At 41.3% G+C, this 18,334-nt stretch overlaps 1 protein-coding gene across 4 annotated transcripts in view; it reads right to left on the reverse strand.

Annotated features, from left to right (window-relative positions):
• cep192 (centrosomal protein 192) overlaps positions 1-18,334 on the reverse strand; it is a 143,352-nt gene that overhangs the window by 12,739 nt on the left and 112,279 nt on the right. For all 4 annotated transcript variants that reach the window (XM_080194690.1, XM_080194688.1, XM_080194689.1 and 1 more), the window contains exons 37-43: positions 13,823-13,992; positions 12,599-12,722; positions 8,449-8,554; positions 7,219-7,417; positions 4,861-4,940; positions 3,050-3,145; positions 2,359-2,478 (exon numbers count right to left, since the gene is read on the reverse strand). In XM_080194690.1, the coding sequence (XP_080050816.1) occupies positions 2,359-2,478; positions 3,050-3,145; positions 4,861-4,940; positions 7,219-7,417; positions 8,449-8,554; positions 12,599-12,722; positions 13,823-13,992 (895 nt within the window). The remainder of the gene's footprint in view (positions 1-2,358; positions 2,479-3,049; positions 3,146-4,860; positions 4,941-7,218; positions 7,418-8,448; positions 8,555-12,598; positions 12,723-13,822; positions 13,993-18,334) is intronic.

Raw genomic sequence — 18,334 nt, forward strand, 5'->3', positions numbered from 1 at the left:
TCTCTCCTTTCCTTCTCTATGAACGGTATGCTTTGTCTGTATAGTGCACAAGAAACAACACTTTTTCACTATAAAATACATGTGACAATAATAAATCAAATACTGCCACACTCAGTAAAATGCTCTCTTTATTCAAGGGCAATCACTCTCTCCCCATCTCTTCCGTCCATGTTTAGACGAAAGCTGTACTGTATTGAAGCCTGAAGCCAAGTAAGTGAGCAACTGTGAGCAGATTATTGGCAATTTAAGTGCCACTTGATAACACTGACGACCCTTTTCCTCCAATGATTAAAAGTAGACCGATGGACTGGTTATTGGCTGGACACTGTCCTGCTTTTTGGAGACAGGATATAATTGAGCAATTTCCCACAGTCAGGGGAATACCAGCATTATAACTGTACTGATGCTGGAGCAGTCTGGCAAGAGGCCTTGCTAATTCTAGAGCACAAGTCTTTAGGACTACAGCCAGGAAGTTGTTTGGACCCATAGCCTTTTCATCATTTTCTCTTTGCATCAGTTTTCACGATAATTCAACAGGCATTCTGCCATCTCAGCACTATCCAGGACACCTTATAGGTCGATGTTTAAAGCACAATTAATGAGATGCTCATGCTTCAGACTCCTCATCACCCAGATTGAAGACTACACAAAGGATAGCCAGTAGCAGAAGCAGTGGGAAATTGAAAGATTTACAAATTTGGAATCACTACGTGTTATTAAACTATAGCTTGGTCTTCATTCCCAGTTGATGTTGTCTGTTCTAACAGTAAGCTAATTGTCAACATGAAGAATGCAACATTGATATTTGAGGGCAAATGACTGACATTCAATGATATTTGAGAATCCCTTCCTGAGAAGACTAAGATTAGTTGAACTACTAAGTTTTGTTAACTACTTCCTAACAAATGTTTTATATGGATTCATAATTAATAGATGGGTTTGTCAGATGGGCATATGGATTTTAATCCTGAAAAGTACTCCTTCCAAAGCACTTTGGAAGGAGTAACAAGGGGTACTTGATGAACAACAGGACACTGGGAAACCCGGAGGAATGTTGGGGTGCTTGTCCACAAGTCCTGAACGTGACACGGCAGGTTACTTGCTTTTATCAATCATGGCATGGATTAGAAGAGCAGGGAGGTTATGTTGGAGCTGTACAAAACTTTGGTTAGACCATAGCTGGAGTACAATGTGCAGTTCTGGTCACCTCATGATAGGATGTGATTGCACTGCAAGAAGGTAGAGAGGAAATTCACCAGGATATCGCCTGGGACAGAGCATTTGAGCCATGAAGTGAGGTGGATAGGCTCAGGTTGTTTTCTTAAGAGTAGAGAAGGCCGAGGGAGCATCTGATTGAGGGAAACAAGATTATTAACAGGATGGATGAGCAACAGCTGTTCCCCTTAGTTGAAGGGTCAGTAACAACAGGGCATAATTTTAAGGAGAGGGGCAGGAGGTTTAGAGGGGGTTTGAGGAAAGGTTTCTTTACCCAGAGAGTGGTGTGAGTTTGGAATGCACTGGCAGGTAACCTCAACCTTTAAAAAGTACACAGATAATGACTTAATGTCATTACATTCAAGGTTATGGGGAGGGGTGGCATAGTGATTTTGATGCTGGACTAATAATCCAGAGACCGAGGGTAATCTAGGGACCCGGGTTCAAATCCCATCATGGCAGATGGTGAAATCGGAATTAAAAGTCTAATTAATGAGATGCTCATGCTTCATTAAACCATTGTTGTTTGTTGTAAAAACCCATCTGGTTCACTGTCATTTAGAAAAGGAAATTGGCTGTCCTTGTCATGGCCTACATGGGACTCCAGATTCTCAGCAGTGTGTTCAACACCCTCAGGGATGAGCAATAAATGCTGGTCCAACTAGTGGTACCACAGCCCATGAACAAATAAACTGCTGGAAAGTGGAATCAAGGGTGGATTTAGTGTAGCTTTGTCAGTGATCCTTGATGGGCCAAAGGGCCTTTTTATACTGTATGACTATAATTTGACTTTTTATTCAGCGACTAACGTATAAAACCTAGAAACTCACATTCTGTTTTTGGATTTTTAAATACGAACCCTGCCTGTAAAAATCCATCTGTCTGCACTCCTAGGCTCTCTACACCACAAAACTTTAGCATGCGGCCTATATGCATACTGTTCTTTTCTGCAGAATGAACAGTTTCACACTTTTGTTAAGATGTTCCACATGATTGCCCTCTTATCGAACTCATGTTCTCCCATTCAAAAAGTAAATTCGTTAAAGTATAAAGTTGTGACTAAACCACTTGGGTGCTTCAGTTTTTTTTAAACTGAAAGGAAGACTGTGCATGATGAAGCTACACCTACAACCTCGTACTTACCGCTCCATGAAGTTGAAACTGAATCTTGTGCTTCATATGTAGCTCAGCAGCCAGGCGGCATTCCAAATCCCAGAACTGAGAATAGTCACCCTTATCTCGCGGCATAAAGATAATTGGCAACTTCAAAAGATAAGATTCAAAAGATAATAAATCTTCAAAAGATTTATTTCAGTATATCATGAATACTAATGAATATTTGTTTGCTTGCATTTCAGATGCTGCAACATCTTATTTTAGAAACAAACCCAACTGGGCGGCACAGTGATTAGCACTGCTGCCTCATAGCGCCAGGGACCAGAACAGCATAGTGGTACAGTGGCTAGCACTGCTGCCTCACAGCACCAGGGACACAGGACAGCGGTTAGCACTGCTGTCTCACAGCGCCCGGGACACAGGACAGCATGGTAGTACAGTAGTTAGCACTGCTGCCTCACAGAAGCAGGGACCCAGGTTCCCATTCCGTTAGATTTCTCTCTACATGTAGATATTTGTATTTGGAGGGTTGCCACTCATGCTCCTCTAAGTGACCTCTCGGAGATGAAAAGTTTATATTTCTTCCCAATATATATGGGGATGGGATGAGAGATGATTTAAAAACGAAGCATTTTATGCTCTCAGTTTAATCACTACAATGCAGCACATGACCAAAACACAAGTATTCATAAAAAAATGTTCTATAAAAATAGATTACCTTCTCTTTACTGTGTGCCTGCAGTGTTCCAGATACTCGAGAGCATCTAAAGACGGCATAGGTTGCTCTGTAAATGTCCCCACTCTCATCCACCCCCTATTAGATAGTACAAAAACGTACAAGTTAAACTCATTTATCAACAGAGCATAATTTTCATTTATACATCAATAACTATGCAGTACATCAAGACAACAAAATACAATTACACCATCACACATGCACCACGACAGTATGGGGAAAATAACAGCCACACATCCTACCATTAAGAAGAGTGCATTCTTCTTGATCCCCTTGAGCTTAACTATATTTAAAAGTGTAGAATATGGATATAAATAGAACAGATAAAAAGTGTAGCAGTATTGCTGAGTGAGGGTAAAATGGTCAGCAGAACCTGGGAATGGAACTGAATTCAATATCTCCCCTGGGACTGGCTGAAAAGTACAGGATAGAGAGCCCATCACCGTTTCCCCCTCAATGAAGTCAGAATAGGGAAGGACAAGAATGGTCTGCCCGATGGAAGCCAACTGAGGTCCTTAACTGGCCTCATCACTTTAGGCATATCATAGCAGCCCGCCTGCATGCTAGTAAGGTGATGCAGCAAGACAGAACCCTTCCCTCCCTCAGGTGAGGTAGCATTGCTGGGTCAGGCAGTCACGCCCATCTCTCATCCAGGTCTCTGGCTCTGCTCCGGCCACTGGTCCCTGGTGGCACTGCTGGCTCCGACTGACCAACGGCTCATGGACCTTGATCTTCAAAAGGTGCAGGAACTCCAATAGCAAATAGTACCCGAGGGATTTAATCTCATTTCTGCTCCTGGAAATAACCATGGCAAAGTTTCCACTGATAATTTGGATGAATGGGGCCACAGCTGTAGCCACAAAATTCAGCCTTACATGTGAGCACTCTGCACTGAATTGCTTCGTGGTCAGTACATCATATATGCAACATCACACAGGCAAGGTTCCAGGTTTTTTATCTGTTCCAAGTTAACTGATAGAGGATCATAAACAAGGAGCAGTACTAGCTGATATTTCAAGTTCCACACATGGATAAGATAAACAATCTCAAAATCAATTTTCCAGAGAGCTACAGCTGACATTTTGCACTGGTAGTGACAGCATAGGTGTTGCTTGCTAAAACTGACAGCAACCTCTGGGGTCTGCAGTTAAATGCAGAAATTCACAAATTGTCACGCTTCCCCACAGGGTGTGCTGAGGTCTCCCTTACTGCTATCAAGTTGCAGAATGAGGACAAAGTTGTGGTCATCAGTTCCATGCACAGGCATTGTGCACTATGGCCTGAGTTTAACATCTTTCCAGGTACTGGCTGGAAAGCACAAGATGAAGAGTCTTGTCACCTTTCCAACTCCCCCCTCAATTAAGTCAGGGCAGGGAAGGGCAAGGACTACTGAAAGTCTGCCATTTAAAGCCATTAGCCTTGTGAGATAAAATCCTTGAACAAAGTTACAACAGTTGAATGAGGCATAACTGGCCTTTTAATCTGCACAGTAACATCCCAATTACTGTTGAACAGTATCACTGTGCCCAAAAAACAAATTTTATATTCAAGGACTCAAAACTGAGCATACAGCTTAAAATATACAGAGTGATTTATATAGGCATTAACTGGATAAAAATACTGTACATATCACCAAAGCTTTAGCAATCATAATTAAGACAATGTTAACAAACTAAGATCAGAGATATGAAAATTTCCCTCTAACATCCACAAACTCCAAGGCCTGGGAAATAGCAAACCCAGTTAAATGTGATTTTTTTTTTAAATTTGAGAAACTTATTGTGCCAGCTCACCTTTACATACGGAGGTGCAAAAGATGATAAAAACCATTTCACAGTTTCTTCGCCATTATTTTCAATTTCCAAGAATGATTCTGTGTTAGATTAACAAAAGGCATCATTAGTCATTAAATGCTTTTGCATTGTGTCAGCTTTGATCAGTCTGGGTATTATGTCTCTTGTTAAGGTGGCCATGGGTTCAAACCCCATTCCAGACTTAGGCCATCAACACAGTTCAGATTGGAGCATTTCTTCATTCTTAGAAGGAGCTGTTATTCGAATAAAATGTTAAACTGAGGTCCAACCAGGCCTCTCAGCTGGATATAAAGTATCCAGCAGCACTGTTCAAACACCAAAGGAATTCCCTGTAACCTGGCCAACATCCATTTTTTGACAAATGCCAAAAACAGATGATCTGGACTTGCTTGCCTGTAGAGGCACCTTGTTCCACACAGACGGTTGCAAGTTTCCAACATTGCAACAGCAGCAACACTTCAAAAGTTCTAATTTACTCAAAGGAGCTTTGGCATGTCCTATGGTTGTAACTGGCACTATGTTAAAACACTTTTTTTTAAGCTTCTCTTCCAATAAGATGTTGTCCCCATTCAGTAGGGAAGGCAAATCATACTAAATACTCTTATCCTATGCTCATCTGAGGGGAAACAAATTGGCTAAGACACCACTTTCTTCCAACAAGACTCTGAACTTCACCACAGTAAGAAGCAATTCCTCAGTCACAATTGACAGATTATAGGGGCCATTTTGTTCATTATACTGCTGGCATCGTTGCATTACCTAATAAGTATTCCACATAACTTGCTAACATTGGAGCTAAAAATAATTTAAATTTAAAAGTATTGCTTAGAATACGCAAATTAATACTCAAGTTTCAAATGTTAAGTGTAGCCATGGGGTAGACAGTAATCAAACACCCAAGTACTGGTCATATTATACATCGTTTCAGGTAGAAACTAGGATTGTGTTATGGTCAACAACCCTTACAGCAAAAAGTAAACTATAGCTTAGTGCCATCAAGGATAATTTAGTACAACTGTGATTTCAATACAATTCACCCTTCAATGTATATTTCAATATCTCTAATCAGAATAGAAGCAATGTTTGAAAATGGAGCAAACTGTAGACAAAATAAATTTTCAGATTACTTATCCATTTCTCGGTGGATATTTCTCAGTGAATGTTTCTAATCCATGCAACAAGATGTTGACCAAAGGTTAATTCTAAAAATACTTGCATGGTGATGCATTTTGTAGGAACGAGGGGGGCAATATAGACTTAATAGTACATCTTAAGACTGTGCAGGAACAGAGAAACTCCAGGGTATAAGTGCATCGATTTTTGAGCATGGCCAGATATAAAGAATACTTATGAAAGCATGCGCAATTTTGGACTTAGTAAACATGAGGTACGAGTAAGTTATGATGAGTCTATATAAACCTCACGCTCAACTACAACTAGAACAGGGTCTAATTCTAGTCACCACATTTTTGGAAGGATGCAAGGGTACTTGAGATGGTGCATAGCAGATTTGCCAGAATGGTTTCAGGGATGAAGGTTTTTAGTTACAAGGTTAGGTTAGAGATGCTTGAAATTGAGAAGAGACGTACAAGATTTTGACAAGGCAAAACTGTTTCCATTAGCTGATGGTGCAAAGAACTAGGGGATACAGATTTAAGATTTTGGGCAGTAGATACAGGAGGGAAATGTGACAATTTTATTTTAATGCAGCATTTTAATACCCCACAATCGCTACCATCTAGAAGGACAAGAACAGCAGATATCTGGGAACACACTCAGCTGGGAAGTTCCCCTCCAAGTTGATCACCATCTTGGCTTGGAAATATCTCATCATTCCTTCACTGTCGCTGGGTTAAAATCCTGAAACTCCCTCCCTAACAGCACAGGGTGTGTACCTACACCTCAGGGACTGTAGTGGTTTAAGGCAGCTGACCATCAAGAGAAAATAGGGATGAGCAATAAGTGCTGGCCTAGCCAGTGATGCCCACATTCCCCAAATGGATAAAAAAAGATGGCAACTGATGGCAACTAAGAAGGTGGTGGAAGTAGAAATAATCAACAATTTCAAAGTGAAATTGGATGGCTACTTGAAGGAAATAAACCTTCAGCAGGTCTCTGGGAATAAGGTGAGGAAATGAAGTGGCAGGATTGCTCCAGAGAGTCACCAAGAACTAAACAAGCCAAATTGCATCCTCCTTTGATGTATGACTAAAGGTGAAGATAACGCTAGACCAGCAGATCTACTGGTGTGCAGTCTTTAGTTGATCTTGGAACAGTACATGAATCAAGGAAATACCATACAGCCCATGCACATTTAATAAATATATTGATTTTTACCTGAACTAGAGCCAGCTGTTGTTAAGGGAAAATGTACAGTCTTGCTCTTTATCTTTAGTTTGGTAGGAGGGGTCTTTAACAGAGGTTTAGCCAGATGAAGGTTAGGTGTCCAAGGTTCTGTGTCCAGCACTGCAGTTGGGCTTAATATAGCCGCAGACGTGTCCATTACAACATCTTCTCGGATTTGCACTTTAATTAACTGAATAGGAAATAAAAACATTATGGCTAATGTGCAACAGGTAACAACTAAAACGTAGATTATCAAGCCTGGTGAATTTATCAGCTTTAATTTAGCCAGGTTTTTTGAAACAAAAACTAATAATTTCTTTCAATTCTTCCGTCTCACGAGAACCTTGCTTCCCTAGCATTTCTGGGAAGTTACTTGTGTCTTCTTCTGTGAAGACAAAACTATAGTTGCTTAACTGCTCTGCCGTTTCCATATTTTCAATCATCAATTCTCCTGTTTCAGACTGTATTTGTCTTCGCTAATCATTGATAAGAATTTTAAATTGGAGGCTTGGGAGTTGATACATAGGCAACTAAGGCAGACCTGATGCAGGATAGTCTAAATGCAGCAGCTTTTAATGAACTCATGTTCAAAGTTGAGAATGGAGGAGTTGAGCAAAGCACAAGTGAGTTTTCTACAGAATGGCAAGGATTTACTTCACTACATCTTACTTGGGTCAACACTGGGCGAGCATGGAAATGATCAGGTCTGGAAAATAGAGCCAAAAATAGGCAATCAGGTGTGGCCAGAAACTTAAGCTGATGGTTATACAGAACCCAGAGACTGTTTCAGACTGGTTCAGCTTCAAACAATGATTTACACTGGTGACACAGAAAATTCACAGGACAGATAAGAGCAGAGAATATAACTGTTTAATTAAAAGAATAAGTTTCAAATAAAATGATCCTCATTGCATCAATTTGCAAGGAAAGGTAATACACTACCTGGGCTCACCCAAAGTTTTTTTAAAAAGAGTATTGTATTCAGAATTACTGGCCTAGATAAAGTAATGTTGGAGCAGAAATATATTTTAAAAATAATATAAATAGATTACCAAATGGAAATATCTCCATTGTGTTTGAGCAGTTCTCATTAATTGTCTCTCTAGTCTAATCTATGTGGGAACTAATCTTTACCTTTGCACACTGCAGTCTACAGAATAATGCTTCAAACAAAATTAACTCCAAATAAAAAAAAACTTAATTCAATTATACATTTCCTACCTGTTGTGTGTTGTCACAGTGTACATAGATTTGTCCACTCCATGGAATAGCAGAAGGTTTAGCCACCAGAGAAGGATTTGGACTTACAAGGATTAGTAAGTGGCTCCTGAAGAAAAAAAACATTGCTTATTTTTCACCATAACAATCAAGATAGGAAACCTGCAAATTTTACATTCATACTAATACTTTCTTGATAACAGAATATAAAATTAAATAAACCATTGACATGAACTTTCCTCTTTATATTAAAGTGGTTCTTAGTAATCCAGTCTTTGCACATGATTGGCTAACTAAATAGGGAACTAATTTTTGGGAATTAATCTGAGCACAAACTAATCTGCAGCATAATGTTCCATGAGAGATTAAATGACAAAACAATTACATTTCTAATTAAAGCATAATTAAATTTGCGATCACACAAAAAGTATTTCCTCATGGTGCATATGAAAGCAATGAGATATCCATCACCAAATCAACTTCAATTAATTAGAAAATGCAGCAATATTTGTAAAGGGTGTGCCATCCTTTTCAGCAGCTGCAGCCAAGGCATCACATGGAGGAAATCATTTTGTACCCTAAGGTCTGGCATTAAACTTGGATTTTAAAAAACTTGGTTCTTTTGGTAACTTGAAACTGCAGAGATACCTCATTAGCTTCTCTGATCTGTGGGATCTACTGCTACGTTTTTCACCTTAAGGGCAATAGAAATCTGGAAATCACACTATATTGTAATGCATACAAGTGCAAGAGAGGTATGCACTGAGCAAAACCCAATATATTGGATAAAGTTGAGATGTGGTTAAAATGCATAAAATGAGGTTCATCAAAACCATCTCTATGACAAACAAAAGTTTAGCAAAAAACATTTGTCAGGAAAAAAGCTATACAATCAGAAACCAAAGATCGACCAATTGAACCTTTCTTATGCTAAGAAGGGTAAATAAAAGAACAGCCAGAACAATCTCAGTGGGCCAAAAGTGCCCATTTTACTGTAATATTCAATGACATTGTCTTAGGGGATTTTCACAGTAACTTCATTGCACTGTTAAATGCAAACTACTTGTGATACTAATAAATAAACTTTGAACTTTAAATGACATAAATCTTAAGTTTAACTCTGGTTTCTCTTGATCCCAGAGCAAAGTATTAATTTCTACACGTGTAGGTTGCATATCAAGACCAAACATTTTGGGAAAAACAAAAAACAAACACTGACTCGGATTTGAAAATTCAGAAGCTGGGACTGGAGCGCTGCGTCAATAGAAGTGAATGAGATTGTGGATCAGTTATCCAATTTATAGTGCTTTCTCATAGCATTTTAGCAGTTTGTAGATTAGGGGCATTCCTGAATAATACTGTTCCCGCGCATACTTAGTCTTTTAGAAAAAAAACTTTGCTTTGTCACCTTCATGCATCAATCCACCCTCTTGCCACTCTATTGTGAATGAACAAGGGTTAGGGAGAGGGGCAGATGGCAGGCTGAGTATGTTTTGCATTTAACATGCAGCTTCTTTTTCATTCAGAGTTCTAAACAAGGATTTAAAGTTTTAAATTTATTTATTAGTGTCACAAGTAGGCTTACATTAACATGGCAATGAAGTTACTGTGAAAATCTCCTAATCGCCACAGTCTGGCACCTGTTCAGGTACACCGAGGGAGAATTTAGCATGGTCACTGCACCTAACCAGCAAGTCTTTCAGACCGTGGGAGGAAACCGGAACACCCGGAGGAAACCCACACAGACACGGCGAACACGCAGACTCCACACAGACAGTAATCCAAGCAGGAATTAAACTCAGGTCCCTGGTGCTGTGAAGTAGCAGTGCTAACCACTGTGCCATACTTTCGAAGAGTAGGCACACATTTGATGGGCTAAATGACGTCCTTCTGCACTTTAGGGATTCTATGCTATTGAAGTGGTGAGCAAGGTTGAGGAAGCATCAAAGTGGTACAGTTGAGGGAGCAAGTTTCAGAGCCTGGGACCTAGGCAGATTAAGGCAAATGAACAACTTTTACATGTATGCAGGAAGGAGGTGTAAAGACACATTCCTGAATAGATATAATCTTCCCCTTAAGGGAGCTGTCAGGTTACATGGGCAACAACGGTAGAAGTAGAACGATAATGAAACTCTCAACCTCATATGAAAAGTTGCAATCTGCCTATGGCTGACTTTAGTCAAATCCTTAAAAAAGGGTGGGCTTGAAGCAGTTTTGACCTAGTAAAGGTTTCTGATCACTAACCACGTTTCCATTGCCACTAGCCCCCTGCTCCCATCAGTCCACCTTCCTTACCCCAGACTCAAATACATCCACTTAGTTCAACTGAAATTTAGACAGTGTCTCAATGATTATCTTGCAATCTCACTGAGGAGATAGTGTGTTTCTATTCCAGTAATAGCTGCAAATCAGGATGGAGGGGCATGAGGAATTTGGTGAAATAAAGAATCACTAGGGAAGCTGTACTGAACAAACTGATGTAGTGTACTGAGGTGCATGGGTTAGAGGGATTAGTGGGTAAATATGTCGGGCTATGGGGATAGGGCCTGGGTGGGATTGTGGTCAGTGCAGACTTGATGAACCCAATGGCCTCCTTCTGCATTGTAGGATTTCTATGATGGAGCTGCGGGCTGACAAGTCTCTGGGTCCTGATGGATTTCACCCCAGGTTCTTAGGAAATGCCTAATAATAGATAATGCACTGCTGTCAATATTCCAAACTTTAGATTCTGGAAGGGTTTCTGAAAATAAACCGGGAAATAGAAATCCTCTATTCAACAAGGCAGAGAGGCAAAAAACCTCAAAACTTTAAGCCAGTTAGCTTGATGGCTGCTGTAGGAAAGATGTTAGAATAAATCATTAGAGATTATAGCTGGGCACTTAAACAAGCTCAAGGCAATGTGGAAGAATCAGCACAGTTTTAATGAAAAAGGAAATTATTACCCAATTTACTAGTTCTTTAAAGGTGGAACATGTGCTGTGGATGGCAGGGAGCCTGCAATTGTACTGTATTTGGATTTCCAGAAAGCATCTGATAAGGTGCCATAAAGTACAGATGGCGTATAATGTGGGAAAATGTGAAGCTGTTCACCTTGGCAGGAAGAATAAAAAAGCAGAGTATTATTTAAGTGGAGAACAACTGTAGAATGTCAAGGTGTACAAGATCTCAGCGCTCATGTGCTTGAGTCACAAAAGGTTAAATGTAGGTGCAGCACGTAAATCAGGAAGGCTAATGGAATGCTATCCTTTATTACAAGAGGAATTGAACATAAAAGTAAGGATGTTACGCTTCAGTTATACAAGGCATTGATGAGACTGCACCTTGCATACTGTCTGCAATTTTGACTTCCTTATTTATGTAAATGCATTGGAGACAATTCAGAGATGATCATCTAGATTGATATGAGGATATGAAAAGACTGGACTTGTTTCCAATGAAGTTTAGAACAATGAGGGGTGATTTGATTGAAGAATGCAAGTTCCTGAATAGTATTGATAAGGTAAACATGAAAATTATGTTCCCTCTTGTGGGTGAATCCAGAATTTGGTGGGGTTGCATGGTTTTAAAATTAGGGGTTTCCCCTCATACGGCAAAGATGAGATTTTTTTTCCCTCAGGAGTGGTGTGCAACTTTGGAACTCTTTGCCTCAAAATGGTGGAAATGGGATCACTGAATATTTTAAGACAGAGATAGATAGATTCTTGTTAGACAAAGGAATCAAAGGTCATGGGGATAGATGGGAATGTAGAACTCAAAACACAAACACGTCAACCATGATCTTTTTGATTGGTAGAGCAAGCTAGAGGGGCCAAATGGCCGACTTCTGTTCCAATTTTGTATGTTTATACATTATTTCTGCACTCACACAGGTCCCAGATCCTCTAGCGGGCACTGTGCTGAAAAACCTTTGATATTTTGATGCTCAAAAGTTCGAGAAAGGTTTGACAACTGTTAACGACTGCAAGTGCACACTGCTGACCGTAAAATACAGCCATTATCTGAAAGACCTCAAATTTATATCGATGGAATTACAAATTCAATCTAGTGAAATTAAAATGGATAAATTATGCTACAAAATGTGAATTACAATTAAGAACATAAACATCTCACTTCAAAAATAAATTTAAAATTGAAAATGTGGGATCATACATACTCTGGATCAACTACTCCATGCTGGGGTGTCACTGTTAAGGAGTGTGCTGGCCAAGACAACTCAAAAGACAAAGACCTTGGGGAGTGGTTTATTATTTGTACACGCCCAGTCTGCGCTGATCCATCTACAATCGTAGAAACAAAATTACAGCATTAGAAAAAGAGAAACTGCACATTATCAAATTCAAGCCTTCAACACCAGCCCATGGTAGCCATTCATATCAGCAAACATACATTGCATTGAGAATCAGTGTCTATAATGGCTTTGTTTTCCAAAATAAACCAGCTTATAAATTTGCTACGTGCTGCAAATAAACTTACAAATCACACATCTGTGGCAGTTAAGGTTACCACAGACTAGGCAATCAGAGCATAAATTTTACCAAGTAACGTGATTGCCCAAGACTCCAAAAGTCACATATTAGCCTCTTGATTTCAGTTTAACTTTGAGTCACAAATAGGTTTACATTAACACTGCAATGAAGTTACTGTGAAAATCCCTTAATCACCATACTCTGGCATCTGTTCGCATTATATTCAATATATAGATATTCACAATATATTCAACAAATTTCTAAACAGCATAACAGGTAGCACTATTACTGATTGAGCCTTGAAAGACACCGCTGCTAGACTTGAGGCTAGGGGAGGTGGGGAGGGAACCAAGAGGGAAGAACACGCCTAACCTTGTCCTGGCCAAACTACCTAACACAGGTGCAGCTGTCCATGACAGTATTCATACATGACCACCATAAACCCTTGCAGAGAGAAAGTCCTGTCTTCACACTGAGGAAGAATTTAGCGTGGTCAATGCACCTAACCAGCATGTCTTGCAGACTATGGGAGGAAACCGGAGCATCTGGAGGAAACCCACGCAGACATGGGGAGAATGTGCAGACTCCACACAGACAGTAATCCAAGGTGGCAATCAAACCCAGGTCCCTGGCGCTGAGTATTGTGGAGCCATACTGGGTAAAGAATAGTATTATGTCAACTCTCCAAAGCCTGTCATGAATTACAAGATAGGACTGTGATGGAATGCTGTCCACTTGGATGAGCTCAGCTCCAATAATAATGCCCAAAGCTTGACATGATCCAGGACAAAGCAGCTGGTGATGGGTACACACAAGTTGTTTTATTTTGCTTTCTATCACTTACCTCTGTTCTAGCCTGTCTGGTTCAACTCATTTATACACCAACAGAACTACATTGAAAAATTACTTACCAACCGATGGCACAGAAAGAATCAAATATTCAGGCCGCACAGTCCATGATGATTTTGGTTTGGGTGACCGGTTCAACATTTGATTAGATAATGGAGAACCTTGTGGTCCTCTCACTGGAAGAACGTCCAACGACGCATTTGATGCATTTCTTTCTGTGCTTCCAAGTACACTACAACAAAATGGTGTGAGATCAATTTGTTGTTTTCCTTATGGTTTTGTTAAACATCTGACTTTAAACAAGAAATTCAATTTATTGCTCAGATAAACATTATATTCAAATATAGATATACAGAGGTTACTATTTTCCTAAGAGCATAAGAAACAGGTAGCACTATTACTGTTGAGCCTTGAAAGACGTAGCTGCTACACTGGGGTTATGGGAGGTGGGGAGGGAACCAAAAGGGAAGAGCCCATCGGATCTTGTCCTGGCCAAACTACCCATCACAGATTCAGCTGTCCATGACAGTATTAGCACATGATCACTATACAATCCTTGTGGAGGGAAAGTCCCGTCTTCACATTGAGAATACCCTCTATCGTGTGTTATTTATTCTTTCATGGGATTTGGACATCACTGGCCAAACAGACATTTAATGTCCAACCCTAATTGCCCTCAAGAAGGTTGCAGTGAGCCACCCTCAACTGCTACAGACCTTGTGGCGTAGGTACATTCAGTGCAGTCAGGAAAGGAGTTCCAGGATTTTTACCCAACAGTGAAGGAATGGTGATGTAGTTCCAAGTCAGGAAGGCACGTGTGTTGGAGGGAAACTTGCAAGCGGTGATGCTTCCATGCAGTCATTGGGTGGTATAGGCCATGGGTTTAGAAGCTGTTGTAGAAGGAGCCTTGGCGAGTTGCTGCAGTGCATCCTTAATGGTACTCAGTGCTACTGCTGTGCATTAGTGGTGAGGGAACTGAATGTTAAGGCGGTGGATGGGATGCCAATCAAGCAAGTTGCTTTGTCCTGGATCATAAGAAATAGGAGCAGGAATAGGCCATCTAGCCCTTCGAGCCTGCCCTGCCATTCAATAAGATCATGGCTGATCTGTCATGGCTCAGTTCCACCTTCCTGCCCTCTCCCCATAACCCTTAATCCCCTTGCCTATCAAAAACCTATCAACCCGCGTCTTAAATATATTTAGCGAGGCAGCCTCCACCACTTCAACGGGCAGAGAATTCCAGAGATTCACCACCCTTTGAGTGAAGAAGTTCCTCCTCAACTCCATTCTAAACCGCTCCCCCCTCCCCTTTATCTTGAGGCTGTGCCCTCTAGTCCTACTGTCCTTTCTGAGCGGGAAGAGTCTCTCCACCTCTAAACTATCCATCCCATTCATCATCTTATATGTCTCAATGAGATCTCCCCTCATTCTTCCAAACTCTAACGAGTACAAGCCTAGTTTATTCAGCCTCTCCTCATAGCTCAACCCCCTCAACTCCAGTATCAGCCTAGTAATCCTCCTCTGCACTCCCTCCAAGGCCAAAATATCCTTGCGTCAGTGCGGCGACCAAAACTGCACACAGTACTCCAGCTGCGGCCTCACCAGTGCCCTGTATAGTTGCAGCAAGACCTCCCTACTTTTATATTCAATCCCCCTCGCTATGAAGGCCAGCATCCTATTTGCCTTCCTGACCACCTGCTGCACCTGCAGGCTGGGTTTTTGCGACTCATGTACAAGGACCCCGAGGTCCCTCTGCACCGTCGCATGCTGCAGTTTTTCGCCATGCAAGTAATAGTCCTTCCTACCATTACTCCTACCAAAGTGGACGACTTCACACTTGCCAACATTAAATTCCATTTGCCATTTCCTGGCCCATTCGCCCAGCCTATCGAGATCCTTCTGCAGATTTTCCACACCCTCCGCACAATTTGCCGTTCCACCAATCTTGGTGTCATCAGCAAATTTTGACACCATACACTCGGTTCCCTCCTCCAGATCATCTATATAAATGGTAAATAGCTGAGGCCCCAGCACCAACCCCTGGGGCACTCCACTAGTCACCAACCGCCAATCCGAATAGCACCCATTGACCCCACTCTCTGCCTCCTATTTGACAGCCAATCCCTTATCCACGCTAACACCCTATCCCCAACTCCATGCCCCCTAACCTTCTGTAATAACCTCTTGTGTGGCACCTTATCAAACACCTTCTGAAAAATCAAGAAACACCACATCCACCGGCACTCCTCTATCCACCGCCCTAGACACATCCTCATAGAACTCCAATAAATTCGTCAGACACGACTTCCCCTTAACGAAACCGTGCTGCGTCTGCTCTATCAAACAATTCTCCTCAAGATGCCTTGCTATTTTCTCCTTGATCACGGATTCTAACATTTTACCTACAACAGACGTTAAACTAACCAGCCTATAATTCCCTGCCTTTTGCCTGCCACCCTTCTTAAACAACGGCGTAACATTAGCCGTTTTCCAATCTTCCGGCACTTCCCTGGAATCCAGCAATGTTTGGAAAATAATCATCAAGGCACCATGTCAAGCTTTGAGCATTACTATTGGAGCTGAGCTCATCCAAGTGGACAGCATTCCATCACAGTCCTATCTTGTAATTCATGACAGGCTTTGGAGAGTCAAAGAGATACTCTTCGCATAATTCTGTCTCTAATCTGCTCATGTACGACAATATTTATAGGTCTAGGACAGTTCAGTTTCTGGTCAATGGTAACAACCAGGATGTTGGTGGGGAATTCAGCAAACGTAATGCCACAATATCAAGGGGCAATAGTTTGGTTATCTTTTGATCATTGCTTGGCACTTGTGGCACAAATGTTACTTACCACTTGTCACCCTAAGCTTGGAAATCAGGTTTGCTGCATTTGGACATGGATTGTTTAAGTGTCTGAGTCACCGGGAAAGGTGCTGAATCATCAGTGAACACCCCTAATTCTGACTTTATGAAGCAGCAACTGAAGGTGGTTGGGTGTAGAACACTACCCAGAGGAACGCCTGCAGTACTGCCATCTGTGTGCCAGGTTTAACTCCAACTATTGGACAGCTTTCCCTTGATTTCCATTTACTCCAGTTAGTTACTGTTCCTTTAATGCCACAGTCCCTCAAATCCTGTCTTGATATCAAGGGTCGTTCCTCTCACCTCATCTCTTGAATTCAGCTCTTTTATCCATATTTCAACTAAGACTGTAATCAGGTCAGGAACAAAGTGACTCTGGTGGAACCCAGAGATGTGGAGATGCCAGCATTGGACTGGGGTAAACACAGTAAGAAATCTCATAACACCAGGTTAAAGTCCAACAAGTTTATTTGATAGTAAACCCACAAGCTTTTAGAATGCTGTTCCTTTGTCAGGTGACTGAAGGAACAGCATTCGAAAGCTTGTGGGTTTACTATCAAATAAACTTGTTGGAACCCAGAGAGTCATTGAGCAGGTTGTTGCTAAGTATCACTTGATAGTGCTCGGTGACACCTTTCATCAATGTGCTGGTGATTGACAGTAGACTAATGGTGGTAATTGGCCAGGTTAATGCTAGTGTTGTAGCTGTACTGGAAGAGTATGGGCCAGGGCATATCTAGTTCTGGAACCAGTATTCAGATCTATTGCCTAAGTGGTCAGGGCCATGCCCTTTGCAATATCCAGTGCTTTCAGCTCTTAATATTACATAGTATGATTCAAAATGGCTGAAGATCCACCTTAGTGGTTGGGAGTGTGTTGCCCTAGAAACTAATAACATCGATTCTGGACCCCATGAATTTTCAAAGCATTAGGTCAAAAATGGGCAAGAAAACCTCTTGCTGTTGCAACCCACACCCACCCACCACCTCCCAGGTGATCAGTCGGTATTTCTGCACATTGAAGAGGGTGTATGTGATGCTGAGAATCTCAGGAGGACAACGAGATGGATCTTTCACTTGGTACATCTGGCTGAAGAATACGGCAAAGGCTTCAGCCTAATCTTTTTGCACTGATGTGCTAATATTTGGATATTTGTGGAGAGTCCTCCCCCAGTTAGTTGTTTTAAACGTCCATCACCATTCATGACTGGGTGTGGCAGAACGGCAGAGCTTAGATCTGTCCGTTGGACAGGGAATCACTTAGCTCTATCATATGCTGCTTTCCCAGTTTGGCATGCATGCAGTCCTGTATAGTAGTTTCACCAGGCTGACACTGCATTTAGATATGCCTGCCTGCACTCTTCATTGAGCCAGGCTCAATCCCCTGTCTTGATAAGAATGGAAAAGTGCACAATCTGCTGGGCCACAAAGTTACAGACTGCAGCTAAATAAAATTCTGCTGCTGATTGTCCAATGCTTTATGGATATTCAATTTTGGGTTGCAAGGTCAGTTTTAAATTTAACATTAGTGCCTCAGAACACGATGGAGAGTATCCTAAATGTGAATATAGGACTTTGCCTCCACAAGGCTGTACGGTGGTAACTCCTACCAATTCTGTCACGCATTTGTGACAGAAGACAGCAAGTACTCGGTCAAGAAAGCTTTTCTCTCTTGTTGGTTCCTCACCACTGCCACAGACACAGTCCAG

This window comes from Carcharhinus amblyrhynchos, chromosome 8 (genome assembly GCF_965287045.1).
Source record: "Carcharhinus amblyrhynchos chromosome 8, sCarAmb.v2.hapA, whole genome shotgun sequence".
NCBI lineage: Eukaryota > Metazoa > Chordata > Chondrichthyes > Carcharhiniformes > Carcharhinidae > Carcharhinus > Carcharhinus amblyrhynchos.